The 21523-nt window shown below is 35.6% G+C and overlaps 1 protein-coding gene across 1 annotated transcript; it reads right to left on the bottom strand.

The window, feature by feature from the left end:
* Window positions 1–14699: 14699 nt before the first annotated feature.
* Window positions 14700–15334, bottom strand: LOC130635470 (uncharacterized). The gene is made up of 2 exons (XM_057444801.1): window positions 14969–15334; window positions 14700–14903 (listed from the first exon to the last, which is right to left on the bottom strand). Coding segments are annotated over exons 1-2 (357 nt in total). The 5' UTR covers window positions 15324–15334; the 3' UTR covers window positions 14700–14901.
* Window positions 15335–21523: the final 6189 nt, after the last annotated feature.

Below are 21523 nucleotides of genomic sequence, written 5' to 3'. Positions count from 1 at the left end.
GGTCTACATGGATACTCAAGGCTCAGAAAGGCTGAGCTGATCGAATTATTGACACCCACTACCGTGTCACCACCGGTACCCGTGCCGAGACCCACCAGACCAGTACCAGCGCCGAGACCAAATAGACCAATACCGATGCCTAGACCCGTACCAGCACCTAGACCCTCGAGATCCGGTACTAGCCAACAAGACATGGATTTGTTTGAGCTGCAAGAAATGATTAAAACCAGACCTATTGTGAAAAGCAAGTTGAATGAATGGAGAGACTGGTTGATAAATCATGTACCTAAGGCTATTAAGGATAAAACAACAAAAGCTTTCAAAACCATGAAGGATAAGATCATGGGTTTGTATAAAAAGGGCAGTGGAGAGAAAGAGGAGAAAGAGGAGGAAGAGGTGAAAGAGGAAAACCCCTATATTCCTATTGAAGAAGCGTTTGTAGGTTCCTACAAAAGGTTCAAGATAAACCCTGACGGTGAGAAGAATGTCAGGGTATTTTTGAAAAAGGTTCATCCTATCGTCAAGAGGTTGATGAGTGACGTGCTCGGGCAGAAGAAGTCATTGAAGACTCAAGCGACCTTGTGGGTGAAGTGGGTAAGGGAGGACACCAGCTCGGCTGATGCCCCGTGTGTACATGTCGATAAAGCGTTCAATAGCTATATGGAGATGCTGCACGCCCACGATGACATTTCTGATGTTTTCGATCGGATGTGTAATAAGATAATCGAGCAGATTAAAAACCCTGCTCTACCCGCCAGCGGGTTCCCAATCGAAAGGATCCTACATATGCATGTGGACTTTCATAAGCTAAAATTAACGAGAGGTAGCTCTTATTTGCCGCTACCTAAGAATTTCAGTGGAAAGCGATCTGTGATTAATCCTAAAAATGAAGATGATGATGAATGTTTCAGATGGGCTATTATCGCCGCGCTTAACCACAATCTGATCAAAAGTAATCCTGAGCGTATCTCAATTCTTAAGAAGCATGATAAGTATAATTGGGATGGTCTAACTTTCCCGATGGCGCTAAATAAAATAGATTTGTTTGAGAGAAGGAACCCCGATGTCGCTGTGCATGTTTTGACAAAGGATGGGAGAGAAGGTATCTACATGCGTCGCAAGTCGAAGCATCTGGATCGTAAGGAGACGGTTGTTTTGTTCTTGCTACATGAGGAGGAGAAGAGACATTACATCGCCGTTAAGAACTTGAGCGGTGTCCTGAGCAAGGCCAACTCAAAGCATAAAAATAAGGAGTATTATTGCTTGAATTGTCTCTCTGGTTTTCCAAGCGAACAGAAAAGGGATGAGCACTTTGAGTATTGCAAGAATAACGATGCTGCTAAGATTTAACTCCCTGAGGAGGATAGCACCTTAACCTTCACTGATGGTAAGTTTCAGCTCAAAGCTCCATTCATCATGTATGCCGATTTCGAAGCTTTCACAAAAGAATTGCCCGAAGAAGAGAGAAAATGCGAATCATCCACCGAGAAAGTTGGTAAACATGTTCCCACTGGATTCTGTTGTTATAGTAAATATGCTCATGGTGAAGTGCCGGACCCTCTGAAGCTTTACCGCGGTGAGGACTGTGTTCCGCGCTTTGTAGATCATGTAGTTTCTGAGGTGAAAAGGTTATATAACATGTTTCCTCAGAAAGCAATGGATCCACTGACGGAGGAGGAGCGTGACAGTTTCAAGAGAGCCAGGGTGTGCCACATTTGCATGAAAGAATTTGATGACAAGGATGACATCAAGGTTAGGGATCACTGCCATTTCACCGGTAAGTTTCGCGGGGCTGCCCATCGAGAATGTAATATCCGATACAAATTGCCTAATTATATTCCGGTTGTCTTTCATAATCTGAGTGGCTACGATGCACATCTATTTATCAAAGAGCTTGCGAAGCAGCATGGAGAAGAAAATATGAGCGTTATCGCTGAAAATAAAGAGAAATATATCTCTTTCTCAACTGATGTTAAGGTTGGTGAATACATTGGCAAAAAGAGAGAGACTAAAGCCAAAAAGATAAAATTAAGATTCATCGATTCGGTTCGTTTCATGGCTAGTAGCCTGGATAAATTGGTAAACAATCTCTCTGATGATCAGTGTAAAAATCTTCGAAAATTCTTCAATGATGATGAGCAATTCAACATAATGAGAAGAAAGGGTGTATACCCATATGAATATGTCGATTCATTCGATAGGTTTAATGAAACTAAGCTTCCGTCGAAGGATGCCTTCTTCAGCGAGCTGAACATGAGTGACATCAGTGATGCTGACTATGCGCATGCCCAAAAGGTATGGAAAGACATGAAAGTTGAAAATATGGGTGTTTATCATGATATATATCTCAAGACTGATGTGCTGCTTCTGAGTGATGTGTTTGAGACCTTCAGGGAAACATGCTTAAGAAAGTACGATCTAGACCCGGCTCACTTTTACACATCTCCAGGATTAGCCTGGAGGGCGTGTTTGAAAAAGACCAAGGTTAGTCTAGATTTATTGTCGGATATGGAGATGGTCCTGTTCATTGAGAGGGGTATTAGGGGCGGTCTCTGTCAGGCTGTTCATAGACACGCGAAGGCCAATAACCCATATATGGGTGAGATGTATAATACTTCTGAAGAGACCACCTATCTACAATACCTAGATTCTAACAATCTGTATGGATGGGCCATGATTCAGAAGCTGCCGACTGGAGGGTTTGAGTGGGTTGACACCGGTAAACTTTTGCACTTTACACCTGAACTGATTTCGCAATTAGCTGTGGAAAATGGTGAAGAGGGGTACATCCTTGAGGTTGATGTGAGCTATCCACAGGAGCTTCACGATTCTCATAACGATCTTCCTTTCATGCCCGAGAGGAAGGTGATTAATGGCGTCGAAAAGCTGACACCGTGTCTTTCGGACAAGAAGAACTATGTCATTAACATCCGTGCACTTGATCAAGCGTTGAAGCACGGTCTCATTCTTGAGAAGGTTCATAGGGTACTGAGGTTTAAGCAAAGCGCATGGTTGAAACCTTATATCGATTTTAATACCTATCTGCGTACCAAATCAACGAATGACTTCGAAAAGGACTTTTTCAAGCTTATGAACAATTCAGTCTTTGGGAAGACAATGGAGAATCAACGGAAGCAAAAGGATATACGTTTGGCTACCAAGAAAGAACAATATGAGAAGCTGGTGATGAAGCCCAACTTCAAGGGTAGCACGTGGTTCTCGGAAACACTGATGGGCATAGAGATGTCCAAGAGCAAGATCAAACTGAATAAGCCAATCTACCTGGGACTGGCAATTCTCGACTTGTCCAAGATAGTTATGTATGAGTTCCACTATGATTACATGAGACCGAAATATGGTAATGATGTAAAGCTTTGCTACATGGATACAGATTCATTCGTTTATCATATCAAAACCTACGACTTTTACAAAAATATCGCTGACGATGTAGCTTTGAGATTTGACACATCAGGGTACGATAAGAAAGATGGTAGACCTCTACCATTAGGTTTGAATAAAAAGATCATTGGTCTGATGAAGGACGAGTTAGGTGGCAAGGTAATGACGGAGTTTGTCGCCCTAAGGGCGAAGACCTACGCTTACAAACAGCTATGTGGTAGGGAGAATAAGAGGTGCAAGGGAGTCAAGAAGTGTGTGGTCAGGAAAACCTTGGGTTTTGATAACTACAAGAGGTGTCTGTTCGAGGGTGTAAATGTTTACAGAACCCAAATGACCTTTCGATCCATTAAGCATGATATTCACACCATAAAAACAAATAAACTCGCGCTCAATGCAGATGATGACAAAAGAATAATAGTAGATGGTATTACTAGAGGCCATTATAGACACAGTTGAATCTTATCACTGTAATGGGGGGACACGGCGGGGATTGGGGGGTGGGGGGCCAGGGGGACACGGTGGGGATTGGTGACAGAAACTCTTCTATCGTTGATTTCACGGGTATGATCCATGATTTGACGATGATGACGATGTGATTGCACTAACATCCGCATTTTCCTATCTCTTTTATTAAAGAATGATCTCTTATATTAATACGGTAATTGTGTTTGTCTCTCTGTGACACGCAAAATGAATATGTTTAGTGTTTACAGAAGTACCCGAAGCACGTCTAACTTGTTAACTTTATTCCGTCTCGAATTAATTACATTGTAATCTAAAATGTGAAAATGTAAAGCAGTCTTGATACAACTTACCAATTTGACGACTGATTATGTGGGAATAAACATTTTAATTTGATGAATTGAATGTCAATTGGACAAACTGACTTATCAATGACATACTGAATTTGTCAGCCAATAGCATTGCACTGACATCAATGCGTGTAACATTAGTAAAGCCATTGCATTGCGTTTATGAACTACCTAGAATCAAAATGAGACCAAGTTCGTAAAGCTGTGCTAAGTTTTTCGTTCATCCAACCAAAGGGTTGCATATGTCATCAGAAAAGTCAATATTTAGTCAAAAGCACACATTGCTTTGATCAAGGTTTTAAGCTCCACATAATAGACGCACCAGCTAAATACAATTTCGACAAGACATTTAAGTTACAAACTAAATAGCTTAAATACGAGTCAAAAAAGTCATCAAAAAACTTGAAATCCTAACATCTCTTTATCCATTCGTTAAAAGCATGATTTTTGATCAGCATTTCAAGTTCTACACAATAAATACAACGAGTAAATAAAAGTTGTTTAAAGTAGTGACGTCATCAAAATTCCAATGATGGATATTTTCCATTGTTATCCTGCATAAGTGGATTTTTCCACGGCCAAATCTGCTAAGTTTTAAAATCATTACGTCGCTTGTCTTTTACCCATTAAAATATAAACAAAAGCTTTTCAAAAGTACTGGAAATATTCACTTAATCCTAACTAAGTGGCGGCAAGCATTTTAAGAATAATAATACGCTGACGTCAGAAATGTGCTGGACATTTAATGAGATGTTTTCACTGTTGTGTAAAGCTTAAAAAACTGATTAAGAAAATGTGTAAAATGGGGTGCGTTTGACGAAGTGGTACACCCGTTTATTGCGGTCGTTTCTAATTTACGAGACCGCAAGCATAACGTCAGTGTAGTGCGATGACGTCGTGGCGTAACGTTTAAACATTTTTTGCCGCTAAATCAAAAGAAAATTAACATATCCATTTTACCTGTAACATATAGGTAGAGAGACAGACCTAACATAATAGTATTACAGACTAGTTGATTGGTGTGCAATTAAGATTAACATAGATATAAGCGCATCTTGGTAGTTTCACTAATTTTATTATACCTATTGACGACAGACAAATCTGTCAACATCAAAGTTAAATTTTCGGATTAAACGAAAAAACACCAACCGGCTTGCGAAAGAAAGAGGCACGAAAACCTTTTTATATTAGACCGCTCGATTTGAATTTGTAAATTTTCGCTTGTCAGTATTAACAAACGGATCTAGGACTGTATTTGGTTACATCCGAATCTTCGAAGCGAGCTAATTTTTGCTGACGTCAGCGTCGCTTATTCTCTGGATCTTTGCGGGTGGCCGCGTCAATTATTTCATAATGCGGATAACTGCGACTAGGGCATTTTTAACTTTCCTTATTAGGCCTAAAGACGATACTGTAATGACACCTTCAAGTGGGTTGTGGGACACGGTTTAACTGTAATAAGCTCCCAATCTGGCGTTGACTCTGTTTTTAGCGACTAGCCTTATATAATAACACGCTAACTGTATATGTCTGTGACTTTTTGTACATTTTTTAACAAAGTTTGTAAAACATTATCTTTAAAACTGTTTAGTTAGTTACAAAACATATTACATTAGTCTGATGTCAATAATTCAACTATGATTAAAGCCATTACATTTCAGACTAAAGCCACATACGTTCAAAATGAATGGAAAATGAAAAACCCTTTTAGGTTAAAAGATTTCGGATTTTTAGCTTGGTTATGCACGGAAAAAGTCTGCCCAATCTTGGAACGTGACCCGTCTTGAGACTGGCCAGGCCAATCTTCTGACAGTGACAAATGGGTAGCCAGTCTTAAAGGTTCCCTCCGACCTTTTAATGATGCTACCTAATTAAGTTCTATTCATATAAGTATTTAAGAAAATAACATTCGTTTTTTACAGAAAAGTTTAGTACAGCAAATAATTGTAAATAAACTTTCAAATTTTGAGCTACCTCCCTTCATGCGGCTTTATCATGCTCCCGCTTCTTCTCGAACTTTGAAATTCATAATGGCTGCATAATTGACGTCACAAGGACCAAAGAATTATAGGATGCCTCACGGTGATATATTCTACTGACTAATTCGTGTTTACAATGCCTTGTTGATATGTTTCGAAGTATTAAATATTTATGAGATATAGAAGATTCATTAGCGCTAGAAAAAAATTTTGTTGTTTGCTTAATGCAGAATTATTTGTTTTCTTTTAAAAGCAACACGTTTGTTAAGTACTGTAATCTTCGGATGAGTCGGAATCAAAATGTTCTAACGTTGTACTTGGCTTCCAGTTTAAACCTAAACGTAGGGGGGATTTATCGGACTCATCGTGGGTGACATATGACAGTGATAGCGATGGGGAAATAGCAGAATTAAGAAACAGGTGAAAATCATGTCAAATTAAGTTGATCTTTGGCGATATTACGATTCAAGTCCCTCAGGGAAGCTATCATTTCTTCTCCAAAATTTGAAAAAATACTCAAGTCTTCGAGGACGTTGATAGCTGTACGCACTTGCTCGGCCGTCGGTCTTGTGATCTTATCTTATTTTGAACTCTTTTGCCACATTCTTTGGCGCAGTACCCTTTTCCAACGCTTTAAGAGCTTTGTACTTGATTTTGCACGACTTATTGTCAATTCGACGCTTTGATCCTGCCACAGACGACATTGTTATGAGAGTGTCTTTCTTTTGAAATTCTTTAGATTTTCTCGAAAACGTTCGAAAAAGACGTTCGAAAGGTTTGGATGACGCATCATTAATCATTCGAATTAATAATAAGGCCTGCAAAACACGTATTAACAAGATTTTTAGACCCAATTTATCAGGAAAACTGTTCGAATTTTGATTATGATGTCAGAAAATTCGAGTTATGGAGAGAAAAATCTCCAAGGGACAAAAAAATTTGTTCGAGTTAAGGGAAGATTCGAGTTATGGAGGTTCGAGTTGTAGAGGTTTTTTTATAAGAGTTTATTAGGAAATTTTCACGGTGCCAACGAATTTGTTCGAGTTAAGGAGAGATTCGAGTTATAGAGGTTCGAGTTATGGAGACTCTACTGTATATATAACCTACAAGGTGTGTACTTTTTAGCGGGATATACGAAACATTATATGCTGATTATTAAGTTATTAAAAATATATTCTTTAGAAATAAACTGTATAGTCAATCACGAAGATTTCAAGCCGATTGTTTTAAGGAAAGGAAATCTCTGGACTGCTTTGGTTGGAATGTATGAAAGAGAATCGTCATATCTTCCTCCAAGAAATGACGTTCCCAATAAGTAAGTAGATGTTGTTCTAGTCAAAACACGCTGTTTATAGAAATATGGGTTATAAGAACATAAATTTGATATTTAAGGTTAACATTTTTCTTTTAGAACATATTGCTATGCTGCTTACCGACAGTTCACGTGGTGGGTTCACAACAGACTTGGCAAATCTGTGCGAAGGGTCATCCCGTCATGTGCAGTGACAAAAATTCGTGATGCTTAACCAGAGCCGGACGGGGTACACAGGATATATGGAAGGGCGTGTAGTTCCTGAAAATGAGTTAACATGGGTTTTCCATGATGCAAAAAATGTTTTTTAACTTAATTAAAAAAATTAAAAAAATTAAAAAATAACATGAACAAATTACATAAAAAAAGTAAAACAAAATTATGTCATTCGTGAGTATTTAATTGAGTTTTTAAAAATTTCCTCTCTAGGGCAGGGGTAATGAAAGCTCGTTTTCTTCCCGGACGGCAATTACAGGTGCCTTTCACCTACCAATTATATTTGCCCATAAAATCACGTGACTTAGTCTTCTTTAGCAACAAGACAGCACATTTTTTCCCTTTCCTTTTTCACCTCGCTAATAATCTCTCGTGGTTTGTTATCAATCACTAACCAAATCTGTTAAGCATGGCCAACAAACAAATCGATAAAGAAATATATAGATGTAGCCCTTTCGTTATAAAAAGACCCTTTAAAATGACCGACCGCTTACGCCAGGTCGGGTTGTTCTGATTCTATCACGGATCAATTTCACTACCCGAGCAGAAAGCGGTATAAGAAACAAGGCCTGTGTGTCGTCCTTGTTTCTTAGGTCATCCCTTCACCCACACAACATCCTTTCTCTACATACGATACTTCGAATCCTCCACTGGAGAGTAGGGACACCCAATCAAAAAACATGTTTACAATATGAAAAAGAAAATATTTTTAAAGCTAATTAGAATTGTGATAGCGGAACAACTTCTTAATAATTAATTTCATAAAGAAATCTCGCTTCGTCGTTTTCATGCTGCAAGACGGTGTGGTTTTGGCTCTTGTGACGTTAGGAGGTATCCTGATGTTTTTTTCAAGATTTTGAAGCGTGTTTTTAATGCTGCAATAATGGCGGTCGAAGCACAAGGTTTTATAAAAACATGGAATAAGTAAATCGTGTTTATGCTTTTATTTTGCAAGTAAATCCTTAAATAATACTTTTTTCTATAATGTTTTAACGGTTTCTTTCGGTTAAGATGAACTTGTTATAACGTCGGAGGCAACCTTTAAGACTGGACTACCCAATCTATAGAGATCTAATCTTAGAACAATTGTGGAAAACAAAGATAACAGTAACAATTTTAGACTGTATGTCTTAAAAGGAACTCTAAATTGAAACTTTTCTTGGCAAATCAAAAGGCAAAAAAATTATACAATTTATATAAGAATGTGTATAAAAAATATTGAAACTATTCAACCATATGTGGCTGACTATCGCTACTTAGCTAGCTAGCTAAACTTCTCATTCAAAATGAAGTTAACAGCTAACGATTTATCTGATTCTTTATATATAAACCTTTTTTAAAAAAAATTAGTCACTACGAACTGCATATAAATGCCAAATGTATAATACGTGCTAGCTATAGCTAGCTAGCTAGCTAGGATTTTTACTATGCCCAAAAACTGGCTTGGTCAATTAAACAGTTTTTTGTTTTTCGTTTTTTGTTTATCATATATCCCAAATATGATGTTTTAATGTGTCTGAGAATGGTTGTTGAGTCTTGAGCAAACAACACAGCTTGTGTGGCACATCCCTTCTTTAAAATTTTAAAGGCGTCTAAAGAAGGGTCTAACATGGTCCCCTGCCCAATCTTGTTACGCCTTGCCTAGTCTTTAAACTGGCCGGCCAGTCTTAAGACTGGGCATTTTTATGTCCAATTTTTATGTCCAGATTGGGCAGTGTCCTAAGATTAGGCAGAACAGTTTAAATGATTTAAAAAACACATTGAAAATTGTGCGTAAAACTTAACCAATGACTTTATGCTTACAATTTTTAATTTGTTTGTGATATTTTATGTGATTGTGATGTTTTATGAAAGGTTGTAGAGTTGGGAACAGCATTCTCTAGAAGAGAAATAATGCGTTGTGCTTACGTAACATGAGTTTTCTTATATTATAAATACATTGTTGGACATATATTCTATTAACATCTCTTGAAATAAGTAGAAATATATATCGTTTGTTTTAAAAAGTTTAAGTCTTGATAATGCACGTTTCTTCTCGGGCTGAAACTAGCCAAAATCTTCGAAAGTTATTAACCAGACCACTACGTTCGTTGAATTTTGGACTGAATTGCACAATGTTTTCGTTTCTCGCAAGTTGAATCATAACACAACTCCCCAGATCATCTTGTTTTATGCAAGCATGCAAAAGAGTGAGGCATTCACTGAATCAAAAATTAAAGTGGCAACATTATTTTCCATTTGAAAAGAAATCTTGCTCCATTTTACAAAACACTAAATTCAAGCTTTTTACACATGACTAAAAATATGTCTAGATACATTAGAAACATAAATTAAGGTGTGTGCACAAATGCCAATGAAAAATGCAGCAGGCTTAAAAGAAGATCTGAAAAATGTGACGCATGCTTTTTGCTGTATTACTTTTTACCTTACGTATAACAGGATTAATTGAAGCTGGATTAAATTTGAGGGATTAATTTTAACAGGGCTTGGCCAATATATGTAAAAAAAAAATCACGCAACAAAATATCTTCTAGCTTAATTCGAAAAATCAAATCGTGAAAAAGAAAAAACAGAATTTCATTATTCATTTCTTGTGGAAGTTTTTCCTGAAAACCGCTGGTGGCAATAACGGCAGTCCTTTAAAAAATTGGGTCGAAGAAGAAAGAAAAGAAAAATACGACAGATTTTATTAAGATCTCGGATGTAACAACCCAAATTTTAAAAAACTTACATTTTCACCTGCAAGGGTAACTAGGGACCGCCTGGCACCACAGTTGGGTCCATTTCCCAAAGCTAGACACGTCATCGAAGAAATTTAAACAGCAACAACTGTTTATCGGCAGCATATGATCCTACACCTCTTCCTGACCAGCTTTTCAAAGTTTAACTCAACAGAACTACAATATCAAAAAGTCTATTTGAACATACCTCCCAAATTGCTTACAGGGAACCACAGCAACCAAACAGACAAATGATCATATACTGCTGAAATAAGTTACGACGAGAAAATTAATTTTAAAATATTTCTTGGTGGGAATCATTTTGCCCCATTAAGGCAAAACATTGACAAAATTGTCATATTTTCAGACTGTTTTCTTTGCTGTAATCACCAAGATTGGGACAGTTACAGTAACTGAGCTACAATGACCCCTATCACATCTCTTCCAAAACTTCACTTTTATAGCTTGTGTCACGCCTATAATGCAAATGCAGACACAAGCTACTGTGGAAGAATAAAAAAAAATGCAGCTAGCATGAAACATAAAGCAAACATTGAAGCAAAAATGTCAAAAAATGTTCTTGTTTCATTGCTGCATCTGCTTTATGCTTGTTTCATCGTTTTTGTGGTGTAAGGAGATAACACAAGGTACGCGACTGAAGCAAATAAAAAAACAACAGCTGATGATGGCACAACCGTGTAGATGATGATGATAAAATCGATGACACTGCCTCTGTCGTATCATTGGCAGCTTCAAATGACGAGGAAGAAGCTTCTAACAACCATGTAACAGCTAACGACTGTAAGTTATCGGATTACAGAAGGCTATTCACGAAACATGGGATTAATAGCATAGTTTTTAAATTTTTGTTTCAACAACTCCTGCTGTATTTATGCTTCCCACATCCGTGTTTATTGTGTACCCAACAATACCACATATTGAAAGCCATCCGCATACACCTTCTACTTCTCAACTGCCCCCTCAAGGAGAAATAGGAAGACAAGAAGCCCAGTTTTTAATCGGCATATTTCGGTTACACAACTTATTTATAATGACGTAAATGAATATTTTCCCCACAACTTATTTCAGTAATAACACACGGGACAAAAAAATAATATAAAGTTTAAACTTTAGTATACACCGGGTCTTATTAAATATTTTAACGAAAGATACACTTTTGCTAACATGTGCAACCACTCTGTAATATCTCTCCTCTGCTGTGCACATTATTCGCCATGGTAACAAGCCTTCCATTAAGTTCACGTAGGTTTTGATTGCATTTTATACTTCTATTGCTGGTTGTAATATCCTGGATCTTCGTAATGAAGCAATATCATATGAAAAATTATCCATTGTAGCTAACCAGGAATCTAGCACAATTTTCCTTTCTTATATTCTTGTTTATTTGTGAAAAATAACGGTAAATAAAAATAAATGTCAAATTAAGTACAAATATTAAAAACACAGAAATTCTATAAACACTACGGCGGCAATTATTAAATGCATCGGTTCTTTTTTATCATGGTGATTCGAGAAATAAGGATGCTGGTAAGACGATTTGACTGAAAGCCGTAATTCCCAAGAGCCTCGAGGGCCAGCAAATCTATCGAAAACATCAAAACTCAAGAAATTGACTAACGCAACGCAACGAAAAATGAAATCAGAAAAAACAAGTTTGAAATAAAAACCACGTAAAAAAGATTTCATAAAAATAAACTAGGGGAGCTGAAGACCAAGATGCTCGATCCCTTGAAGTTAAAGGGCATTGAGGCAGCAACGGAACCAGAATCTTCAGTATGGTTAGCGGCTCTACCTCTAAAAGAATTTGGATTTTTCTTGAATAAACAGTCCTTCTGGGACAGCTTGTACATTCGTCACAACATTCCGTTTCAACGGTTACCAGTCCATTGTCCTTGTGAAAGTAGCAACGACCTTCAACATTTACTATCTTGTGCGAAGGGTGGTTTTCTCATTCAAAGACACAATGCGATTCGCAACATCACTGCCAAAAGTTTAGATGAAATTTGAACCAGCGTCGCCATTGAACCAATTTTGACACTGCCTTCTGGTGAACGTCCAACAATTTAACTGCTATCATATCCAGTGACGCCCCCACTGACGTAACAGCAAAAGGTTTCTGGACAAAGGGAAAAAACAGCGTTTTGTAATATAACAGTTTTCAACCTATTAGCCAAATGCCACTTAAGCTGTGCACAAAAAAGAATGAGAAAAAAGACTGCTACAACAAGAAAAAAAACCAAGTTTTTTCGTGCTTTGGAGGCATAAGTCGCGAGTGCAGCAATTTTTTTTAATGTAGCTGATCTTTTGGCAGAAAAGAGGAAGCAACCCAGGAGCACCAACATCCGCTGTATAAGAGCACGACTAAACCTCGCTCTTTTGCGATCCAGCTTGCTTTGTGTTCGAGACGCACAAAAGCCAAAAAATTTGATGCTACGCTGACATTTGCTACAGACATCGCACTGGCCGTAATCAAAACTTGATGAATTAGTGATTAGAAAATTCATTTATTCATTTATGGAACTGTTAAATCAATATTTAGGTTGATTAAAAAAGTAACAAGAAGCCCTGGGGGCTCTAAGAATTTCCGCTCGCTACCAAAATATTTGATGACAACCTGCTAATTTGTTCTGTTATCATGCCAAACATTCGAAGAGTTTTGGTGCATGAAGCTCTGAAGATAAAGCACAAACAAACGCAAACAAAACGAAACGTGTCATAATAAACTCACGTTTTAAAAGAAATTGCTAACAAAAAATACAGCCTATCATTTATGGTTGAAAGTCTTGCGATTGAAAGGTTTATGGTCTTAAACGGCATTTAGTTGACAAAAAATCAAAATTTTGATGTACCCATCATTTTCAGCATACTTTTTTTATTAACTGTGCCGATTTTTGTCGAAAATAAAGTAGTTTTAATTTTTGGACCAATTCCGGCCTAAAATGGCATTTAGGTGACAAAAATCAAAATTTTGATGTCACCATTATGTTCAGCATACTTTTTTTGTTAACTTTGCCAATTTTTTTTAAAAATGAAGTAGTTTTAATTTTTGGACCAATTTTGGCCTAAAATGACATTTAGGTGACAAAAATCAAAATTTTTTGTTAACTGTGCCAAATTTTGGCCTGAAACGTTATTTAGATGACTTCCCCGTACTTAGGGAGCTTGGGTACGAAGTTTAAATCTGTGGCGTTGCAATTGACCATTTGGGACAGGGATAGTTAGTTAGTCAGATACCAATACTATCCTCCTCTCAGATGAACGTGAAATCCCAGGGTCGATTTTTTTCTCAAAAAATGCCCCGAAAGAAAAAAACAACGGTTTTAAAGAATTTCCTCCTTAAAGGGAAACTAAGGTCAAAAATTTTTTTTTCATAAAAACGTTTATTATACTGTTTAAAAAAGATACCTTAAATTTTTTTTCAAAAAAAATGTATTTTTATGAGGATTTTAGTGTAAAAAGGTTATTATTTACATCTCCGTTAGAGTACATAAAAAAACTCTACGATGGAGAGCAATGACGTATGATCCGCGAGTGAGTAAGTGAAACCATACCATAAGGTTCGCCTGATTTGATGTATGAAGACATAAAAGATGAATTTTACTTCTTAACTATAATTGTACATTTTGTCTTTACTACTCTTTTGAATTTGAATTTGAATTGAACGTGATGGCCTCGCGGATAAATTTAGCTATTCTCGATCACAACTGTAACGTAGACAGAAAGCAGGCTGTTATTACTAAGGAGAGAAGTGGTTGCGGCGCTTTGGGCGAGAAGAGATGGCGATATTTATCAAGTAAATTCAAAGGAGTGGATTGCGAAGCCAGTCATGGAAGCAAAATCTCATGATTTTATTGAAAAGTTGCTTATGGAGGTAGTGCAACGAAAACTAGATGGCCAAAACATCTACAAGAAAGTAGAAAATATGGAAGGCAGATTTGACACTCCAAGGAATATTGCGTATACAGATCGTCCAGAAAAATTGAGTATACTTGAAAAAAATAAAAAAGTAAAACGATTTTCTAAGTAGATTTGATTTGTTTGTTATACACTTTTTTTTATAAGAACAAGGAAATTTGGCTTGTATATTTTCTGTATATTTTCCATCTTTTTCTGGGAAACTTTCACGAATTTTTTTCACAACGCATGCCGGTATAACAACTCCACATCCTTTTCCCAGTGTTTCATAGTAATGCACCCAAGCTGTATATTGTCTGTATGCTGAAAGCGTAGTTATCTAAAAAGAATATAATATGTTTTGTTGTTGTGGAACCTAGGCCTTACAAAATGTTGTATATATATTTTTAAATATTCTTTGACTCACATTCAGTAAACGAACTTTTATGTAGATAAAGAACGCATTTTTTTTTCGCATATGAAGTAATATTTTATATTTGTTTTGAAAGGTAGAATAATAAGCTTACTTGTTTTGAAAAGATTTTATATCCTTGAAATTATTTTGATATCTGCGATGTCTAATGCTTGCTGTCTCTAATACGGTGCGATTTAAACAAAGAATATTAAAATCTTTATGCAAGGTAATACATGTATTCTCTTCCAGCTTTTCTCCCAGTAAAGTTGTAAACTCCAAACAACACTTGCATTCTTCAACAGTCATTAACTCGTGTATATCACATTTTTTACACTTACACCAATGTAAGTTTTCTAACCTGCTTGAGTCTAAATCCTCATCTTCGTCGTCGTCTGAAATATCATTCGCAGTTTTTGATGAACAAATGTTTTTCAACTGACTTTCAGTATATTCAGGTTCGTTATCATAACACCCTTTGCAAATACTTTCATCTGTTTCAGAACTATATACTTCGCTATGTTCACTAGCACAACTACTTTCTTCGCTGCTATCCATGTCTAAGTGATTTTGAGTCTCGCGGCTCATACGTCATAATTCTGTATGGTTCACGAGGAACCGTGAATGGAGTACACGGTTAATTTAAGAAAACCTTAGAACTTTAATGGGCTAAAACAGCCTAAATAATGAAAATTAAGAGTTAATTTTTTTTCAATGGTTTATTTAGATGTTATACAACGTTCTTAATTTTTTTTAACAACATTTTTTTTTGACCTTAGTTGAATTTCCGCGCCCGAAGGCGTAGGAAATTCTTTAAAACCGTCGTTTTTTTCTTTCGGAGCATTTTTTGAGAAAAAATCGACCCTGGGATTTCACGTTGGTCTGTCACAGATGTAAGCTTTGTACCCAAGCTCCTTAACTACTGGGAAGTCCAGTATTGACGCTTCAGGCCAAAATTGGTATTTGTTTTCGACAAAATTTGGCACAAATAAAGTATGCTGAAAATGTTGATGGTACAAAAGTTTGATTTTTTGTCACCTAAATGTCATTTCAGGTCAAAATTTATCTAAAAATTAAAACTGCTTTATTTTCGACAAAAATTGACACAGTTAATAAAAAAAGTATGCTGAAAATGATGGTCACATCAAAATTTTGATTTTTTGTCAACTAATGCCGTTTAAGACCATAAACGTTTCAATCGCAAGACTTTCAACCATGAATGATAGGCTGTATTTTTTGTTAGCAATTTCTTTTAAAATGTGAGTTTACTATGACACGTTTCGTTTTGTTTGCGTTTGTTGTAAGATATAATGTCACTGGTGTGCTTTATCTTCAGAGGTTCATGCACCAAACCCCTTCGAATGTTTGGCACAATAACACAACGAATTAGCAGGTTTTCATCAAATAATTTGGTAGCGCGCGGAAATTCTTAGAGCCCCCAGGGCTTCTTGTTTCCCTTTAAAAAGAGAACCATCGTGGAAGATGCAGAATTATTTTCAAGATATTGCTACATGAGTTCATAATGAAAGCTGTTAGTGTGGGACGTCATCACGTTCTGCCTGTCATATCATCGCACTCTGCCTATTTAACTCCATTTGCATTTTTATATCTGATTAGCTAGCTCTATAGATTTTAGGTTAATTACAAGGTATGCGTACATAGGATCAGACTAATGAGTGGTGTATTTGGATTTGTCAGTAAAAATTATATAAGATAGGAAGTTTTGAACACCATAGCTAGCTAGGTATAAAGGGGCCTGCGAAAAATTTTTTTGGGCCCTGTTAGCAGGATATCGCCGCTAAGGGGGGGGGGGAGGGAGTTTAAAGTTTGAGAAAAAATCTTTAAGGACTAAAAAATTTTAAAGTTTGAGAAAAAATCTGTAAGGACTAAAAAATTTTAAAAATTTGTTCTTGGCCTGAAAATTCTTCATTGTTCGCGAGCATGATTGCACGTGTTATTAATTCTGATAACTTTTATCTACAAAATACGCCCCCTGAGCCTTCCAAGACTTATTCAAATGTGTGTATTTCACGGACGGAAATTCGTTAAAAAAGGGGAGGAAGGGGTCTGAATCTTAGCTCCGATATCCTGCTAACAGAGCCCAAAAATTTTTTTGAACGCCCCTAAGAAATAACGATAAAATCCATGACATATATCCAAAATATATCTAGTATTCCAGTAAGCTTTCGCCAACTCCAAGGTCCGCATGTTCACACTAATTCTAAAAATGTTTTCATGTTACGGATAAATAAAAAATATATAAAAGAAAATAGAACTATTATGATAATTCTAAAGGCATAGCTAGACTTTACCGTGTTATTCAAAATAGTACGGTCACACTCAATTAAAAAAGTCTCCATCAGAGTAAGTTTAAAAATCATTAGACTCTTCCGTTGTGAAACGATGCTGGAAAGTGATTACAAAACATGAAATGTTTGAAAATGGCACTTGCATGAGGACCAAGTTTAACGCATTCACCTATAAGTGCAGAAATACCTTTAAAATGGTGTTTTGTTTTGCCATAATAAGTGGCGTTGCAGCCACTACACTTAAAACAAGTCCAGAGCTATAATTATTAAAACAGGACTTGTAATTTAAAGTTTTAAAAATTTTATAACAATTTGAGTGTATTTTCACTACAGTTGATTTTTGTGAATATATCTCTTTAAAAATCATTAAATGTTTTGCTACTAACTACATAGTGGTAGTTGTACATAATGTGTTAACTTAGAAGTAGCTTGTTTCTATGAATTATGATGCTGAATTAAATTTTTTGGTTATTTTTATTGAAAATAATCAGTAAATTTTAAGCATGTTAACCCTTTTCCAAGAATACTGGTAGCTAACTAGCTGCTGGCCATCTTTTATAATAATATGGAAACAGTATCTGTCTGTATTGTATTCATTTTTCTTTTGTGTAGCTAAAAAAGCATGTTTTATTTGTTAACTGCGTAGATCTTACAGGACGATGTCAATGCATGTAGATGTCAATGCATGTAGACTGACATCAATAATATATTTAAATTCCTAGACAACTTTTCAAGCTCTTTCATATGCGATTAACTTTATTTTTCGCGGGAGGTAACCTTTAAGTAATAGCAAATTTTGATATTTTTTGTCCTCAATAATTTCAGACCTCTTAAGGGATATGCATTCAATCAATGCATAGATATTATAAAGGTGAATTGATTAACATAATTTTTTTTAACAAAATCACACTCGTTTGCTCGTCCTAGGCCTCTTAATTTGAGATCTCCAACTTAGTTTAGGAAGTGACTATTACTGTTGTAAAAAATTTCCCCCATTATTTAACAGCTTTTAAAGGAACAACACACTCTCCTGCACTGTGTTCCAAGAATTATTCATGCTTTGTCAATTCTATCGCGCTTCTGTCACTTTACTGAACTCAACCTTATTATAATGGATTTCAGTTGTGTGAAATATTCAAAATATTGATTTGTCTTTCTTGCTCAACTATTTAGATATTTTATGTGTTTTTCCTGCGAATCGAAAAAATCTTGTAAAATACAGCTAAAACCCTTCTAAATTCTCGTTAAATATACGTAAAAAATTAGTTGGAAATAATTGGGAACCATGTTTTATTTGTCACACAACACATTGCATGTACATTATTTTTAATCCCTTCTCATAACATCTGTTTTTGTTTCAAGACAATGAAGACTATGGTACTATGGTAACTGAAGCTGTCACAATTCTTTTATCAAATTCTCCACAAAGGAATCATTTTTCCTGTTGTCTGAAAACTATTTTCGCTTTTTTAAAAAGATTTCCTTTGTGACAAATACAGCAAAGCATGACAAGTTCTATTGTTGCCAACCCCCAACATCAAATCTTCAGTGTGTCTTAACAAATCCCCTTAACCCATGGCATGACATACTATTTGATGGTTACTTTAGTAGGGTAAATAAAATCCTACGTCCGCTAAAATAATTTCACTTTAAGGCCTTTTTTTTCACCAATGGCTAAATTAAACATTTTTTTCAATCATTTTTTATATCAGTATATTTCAAAGTATAAAGAACTTGTTATTGACGATTTATTTATCTTTTTTAAAAAAAAAATATTCTAATATTTATAAATATTATAAAACTGCTTTTCAAAAAGCAGTTTTAGTTCATTTTCTCAATACAGGATGTGAACAATCCATATGGATTCTCTTTGATTTCCATATATATTACATCGATATAGTAGTATTTTTTGTACTCTCTCTTTTGTTGTTGCCTTACACTTTCTAATAACCGTTTTTTGTTTTTCTAAAATGTTTTCTTTCAGAAAACAAAACAAAAATCTTAATTTTGAACAAAAACAAACTTTTGTGTTACTGGTTACTTTTTACATACAGTTCATTGCAATCATATCAACTTTGTTTAGGGTTAGGGTTATACGAGGCAAGATATCTATTGCCTTGTTCATTCAACTCGTTTCTTATAGGGTTTTGTGTGAACATTTGTGATAATCACGATTTGTTAGTTTGAACATACACTTACATTTCATTTAGAAAACACTACAAAAATGAGTGCAATATTTAATTTTCAAAGTCTCCTCACTGTTATCTTGCTATTGATTTGCACATGCACCTACATCCATGCAGTGATGCCAAGTTTACTAGATCGACATAAAACTGGTTTGCCCGGAATTTTTTGGAAATGTGCAAGAATTGGCGAACGAAAGAGTCCGTGGGTGGCGGCATGCTGTCTGGCAATGGCAGTTAACGTTTTGTTTTTTCAATAAATTGGAGAAGAAATTTTATAGATTATTTATTTATTTGTTTACTTTGTAACTATGAAAGAACAGTTCGTAGGATGGAAACTAAAGAACCGACAACGATATAACGTGGGAAGAAACAATGGGTTTAAATTGTCTTGAATGTGGGTACATAAATTTTATATTTGGTCTTTTAATTGTGACTAAAATAATTTGACTTATACACAACAGAAAATTATTAATCACAAAATATATCGTTATTTTTTTTACTTATTACTGCATGAGCGATCTTAACCATTCTAATATTTTTTTAAGTAGTACTTAGCTCTTTCAAAAATTCACGGGTTCGCCCGACATCTAAATTTCACGAGAATTCGCCCGCTGCAACCAAGTCGATATAAATATATGTGGCATGACTTTCTCGCGCGTATAATACAGGTATTATTTTAGAGTTGTAGTTCCCTTCATCGAAATCCATTTTACAGAAAATTGTGTTCAGCGGAAGAAAACACCCTAAAAACTAGCCTCAAATAACTCTAAATAAATTTTACAGGAAAATTACAAACGAATCGGGAACAAAGTAAATGCAAAATAAAGGTTTTCGAAGGCCACACGGTGAATCTTTGTCATGGCATGTCCTTATTTTTTATTTTTAACAGGTGATCATGCGTCCTGAGCAAAACCACATTCAAGAACTTATAATACGTCAAAATGCAAACGAATTATCAACTGAATTGAAGCTTTTACTGGTGTATTTAAACTGAAAATACGAGAGATAATGTATTCGTCTGTGTAAGGAGATTTCGGTACCTCCCACTGTGTAACAAATTTATTACATCCTGTTAGTTTTGAAGGAGATTTCAGTTCTAGTTTATTTATTGTTTCTTACTAGACATTGCAGCTTACAGGACATAAAAGCCATCTTTTCTCATAACAAATTAACGAGAATGTCATCCACTCCCCAGGACTCATAATCAACTTTTTCTGGAACATTTAAACACTTTTGCAAAGTTTGACCTCTTAGCAAAATATAAAAGTCCAACAATGTATTCATAATATATTGATGTCACTGGGATCAGAAATTTCGTCAATTTCCCAGAATTGATGTCTTTTTCTAATCTGGTCTTTATTTTATCTCTAGGACTTCTATATCTCTTTAGCAACATCTCAAAAACACCTGGTAACGAACATATATAAAGTTAATGATTATATCACCAATACCAACATCTTACAACACTCAGACATGCATCTCACCACTTTTTAAAATTTACACAAAATACCCACCGTAAAATGCTGTTAAGAAAAAATATGAGAATATAGAAATGAGCCAAATTTTACTTTTTAAGCTGAGAACATATGAAATAGGGAAGAAATAAAAAAATTAATTTTCAGAAATTTCTGTCCCGCCCTTAACGCGCGTGGTGTGCTCCACTTGTCAAAAAGCCTAAAAACAAATTAGACTTATATTCACTCCCCCTCCTTACCAGGACATTTTTAAGTATAGCAAGGAGGTCATCTCTCTTTAAACCTCCTTGAATATAAAAAATCTTTTTGCGTTATATTTTGATATATTCATATCATCACCAAGATAAAAGGTAAAAATGATAAAACACTTCGAAACAGTAAAATAGTAAATGTACATTCAGACTAGACGTACGAAAAACAATCATTTAAATGCTCATATCATTACAATTTAATAACTAGTGCCCTGGATCGATATTCGTCTTTTTTATAGATGTTTTCAGTTCATTTATCTATCTATAGAGATTAAACATTCATTTTATATGTTAATGATCAAAACTTTGATGCAATTATGTTGACGTTATCCATGGTCAATTCACAGTTACACGCATTAAAATGAATCCCTACAGCATACGGCATAGTAAGTGTGGGCTTGCCTGGCCAGCATGTTCGTAGAACGGACACGTAATTTTGTAGAAAAATTTTATTTTTTGGTGATACTTTCACACAATGTTTGACGATAACGCTGTTTTTCGACCTCATCCCCAGGACTTGTTAGACTTATCATATTT

Source organism: Hydractinia symbiolongicarpus, chromosome 3, assembly GCF_029227915.1.
Source record: "Hydractinia symbiolongicarpus strain clone_291-10 chromosome 3, HSymV2.1, whole genome shotgun sequence".
Lineage (NCBI taxonomy): Eukaryota > Metazoa > Cnidaria > Hydrozoa > Anthoathecata > Hydractiniidae > Hydractinia > Hydractinia symbiolongicarpus.
This window is presented reverse-complemented; position numbering and strand designations above follow the sequence as displayed.